Source organism: Nicotiana tomentosiformis, chromosome 7 (assembly GCF_000390325.3).
Source record: "Nicotiana tomentosiformis chromosome 7, ASM39032v3, whole genome shotgun sequence".
Classification (NCBI taxonomy): domain Eukaryota; kingdom Viridiplantae; phylum Streptophyta; class Magnoliopsida; order Solanales; family Solanaceae; genus Nicotiana; species Nicotiana tomentosiformis.
Window position 1 is genome coordinate 122,114,875 of NC_090818.1, and position 3,170 is coordinate 122,118,044.

The following is a 3,170-nucleotide window of genomic DNA, read 5'->3' on the forward strand; positions in this document are numbered from 1 at the left end:
CAAAATTTTAGATGAATTAGTTTACTTAAATACTACAAAAATTTTAAAACAAAAATCTGATCTACTACGAGCATGAAGCTGCTAATTTAGTGTTTAAAAGAAAGAAAAAAGGTCACATTAGATTTTACTCTTCCTGATATTAGTAATTGCAAAACTTGAAACTTGTAACTACCTCTAAAGAGTTACCGGAAATTTAAAGAAAACTACTGCACAAACATCTAGAAATTAAAGCAAAATACTTAAGAATAAACTGAAATAATAAGAAAACTAAGGAGAGAAGAACCAAAAGGAAGGTAAAAAGAAGCCAAGGAAAACACTAAAAAACTTACATTGCAACGTCGTTATGTTTTTTGGGGCAACCTCGTTCTAAAGACTAATAAGAATAAGGTGTGTGTTTCATCAGCTTAATATAAATAGAATAAGTAATGGACTCCAAATACAATAAGGAAAAGGAATTAGAATAGCTCAAATACAAGGAAAGAAGTTACTACTTGGACGTAGGGCAAGGGTAAATATTTTTTCCTTTCTAATATTAACTAATTAGAAAGGATTCATTGTCAAATAAAAAAAGGATTCCTTTGTCAATTGTAGTTTAAATAAGGAAATGATTCCTTTAACAATTCTAGTTGGACTGGGGTGACATTCACAGTACTTAAGAAGTCTAAGCAAATCTTTCTCGGACTGCTCTTCCACACATTCTTCCTTCTTCTTTTTTTGAATTTTGTTTTCTTTATTTATATTTATTGAAGAGAATGGAGTGTGCTGATGATAATGGATTGTGGTCTGATTGTATTCTGACTGACATACTCATATCAATATCATCACGTCTCATTGCAGGCGATTATTTTGTTTTTCGTGCTGTTTGTAAAAGTTGGCGCTCAATACCCCCTCCCATACATGATTCCCATGCACTTTCTCATAGCAATAATACACCTTGTATGATGACCCTATATCAAGAAATAGGCATAGTTGAATTCTTTCATCCATTATACAATGCCATAACTCACAAGACAGATATCGTCCCAAAATTAAGGGGTGCTCGAATTCGGAGCGCAAAAGGTAATTGGTCACTCATGAGTCAGGGCAAACGTGGTATGTTGTTTTTCAATCACAAAAGCAATGACATAATTGAACTCCCTGATCTACTAGAAGGAAAGCAAAATTCTTTCCATGCTTGGACTTTTTCGTGTCCCCCAGACTCATCATCATCGGATTGTTTTGTCGTTGGTTTTGAAAATTTTGGCTCTCCACCACCGGTATACATCATCAAAGTTGGAGATAGTAGATGGACGTATCATGCCTTTGTTAATGAAGATGGAGATGGAAATAAGCTAGGAATATTTGACTTATCCGGATGCAATAATCCAGTATTCTTAAAAAACGACATTGTGTACGTATTGGAAGAGAAAGGAAATTTAGGAATATTAAGTATCAGGGAAAACTCAGCTGAAGAGACACCCACCTGGGAATTTTATGGGAAGTCCTTGCCGCGTCGAAAACTAAGGTCAGTTCGAAAGGTTTACACGGCAAAAGATGTCGATAATGGAGGAATATTAGCTGTATTTCTAACTCACAATGAAGGAAAAGTAGAGGTTTGGAGGTACAAATACGACATAAATAAAAGGATTTTGGAGAGGGAACAAATAACAAGTTTGGATAATAAAACTCTCTTTGTAAGCTTTGGAGCTTCCTACTTGAAACCTTGTGTTGCACAAGGGTTAGAAAACACGATATATTTCCCAATGTTTCACGACAAGAACGGGGTGTTCTATTGCTTGGCCAGTCGCAAATATTACTCTTTCGATTACTCAGCTGTCAAGGGAGCTTTCTCAAGTCCAAATTGTCACAAATTGGACCAACCAAGATACTGCATTTGGATTGAACCAGATGTGAGCCAACTCCCTTCTCTTGATTTTTAAAACTAATCCCTGGCTCTTTTTCCCCTTTCTTTTCTTTTGGTGTTTAATTATTTAAATCATTAATAAGCAATGTGGTGTGGATACAGGATATAAGCGAGGAATTCTTTGCTTTCCATTTTTATTATTTATTTTGTGCAGTTGTTAGTGAGTATATATTTTTAATTTTACTAACCTAAATCTGCTCCAAAGTGAAATTTAGTAAATTTAACACTTCTGTGATTGTTTAATTTATTTTTCGAACAAAGATACTGTATGGGTCGAAATCTGTCTCAGCACTTAATGCAAAGTAATATCACGGAAAGGGCCAGCCGAGGCGGATCGGGAGATAGCGAGGCTCGCGGTCATGGTATGAACGATGGTCAAGGTCGAGCACCGCAAAGGAGCTGTAACGGCTAGTTTATTATAATAGGATATTAAGGAGAATATTCCATTGGATATTCTCTGCACATGTTTAATTAGGGTTTATTAAGGGTATTTCCCATATAAATAAAAGAAAAAAGGGTGAATGAGAGTGACATGTGATATTCACTTGATAAGAACACTTTTCAAAAGAAGATTTCCTCTCTAGCAAAGATACAAACTTACCTTTTCATCAAATATTCTCACTCACATTATTCCATAGTTTTTCACAAATAGTTCGAACATTCTAGGATTTATCTGTCATTCATTATTGTCAGGAGGAACAATCATCTACTCATTCATTATTAGGTGAATCACTCCCCCTATTTACTTAAACCATTTATTGTTATTTATTGCTAGTTATTTCTCCATTATTGTTCATACCTTTTGGAATATTAAATGTGTGTTATTTTCAATTTCCCATTGACTTTGTCATACGTTATCCGTGTTTTCAAGATCTATATCTAGAGATATTATCATTAACTAAATTTAACCATTCAGTATATAAAATATAGTAATAGTTTAATCGAAAATTAATACTTTTTGGTTATATCTTGTATCTAGGTCATTTGTTTTTTTTTTTTTGTAGATATATATTAGATGCTCCACGAATGCTATACTGGCCTGTTTTTTTTTTTTAAACAACATACCCTTTTGTCAAAACCAAACAGATCTTTTCTTAAAACTCTACGAAATATATTTCTCGCAATTAAGTTGGTTTCCTCTCCTTTTTTGGGATTCTACGGTTTTTAAATTGATATCTAGAATTTTGGAGGCTGCAGATTTAACTTTGGGAAAATGTCCAATTGTATCCCTTTACTTTCGAATATTATCCACATCTAACCTCCATTA

At 33.8% G+C, this 3,170-nt stretch overlaps 1 protein-coding gene across 1 annotated transcript; it reads left to right on the plus strand.

Moving 5' to 3' along the window:
* Positions 1 to 752: 752 nt before the first annotated feature.
* On the plus strand, positions 753 to 1,919 carry LOC104111909 (uncharacterized). Its single transcript, XM_009621710.1, has one exon. It carries the CDS (start codon positions 753 to 755, stop codon positions 1,917 to 1,919), a length of 1,167 nt encoding a protein of 388 aa, XP_009620005.1.
* Positions 1,920 to 3,170: the final 1,251 nt, after the last annotated feature.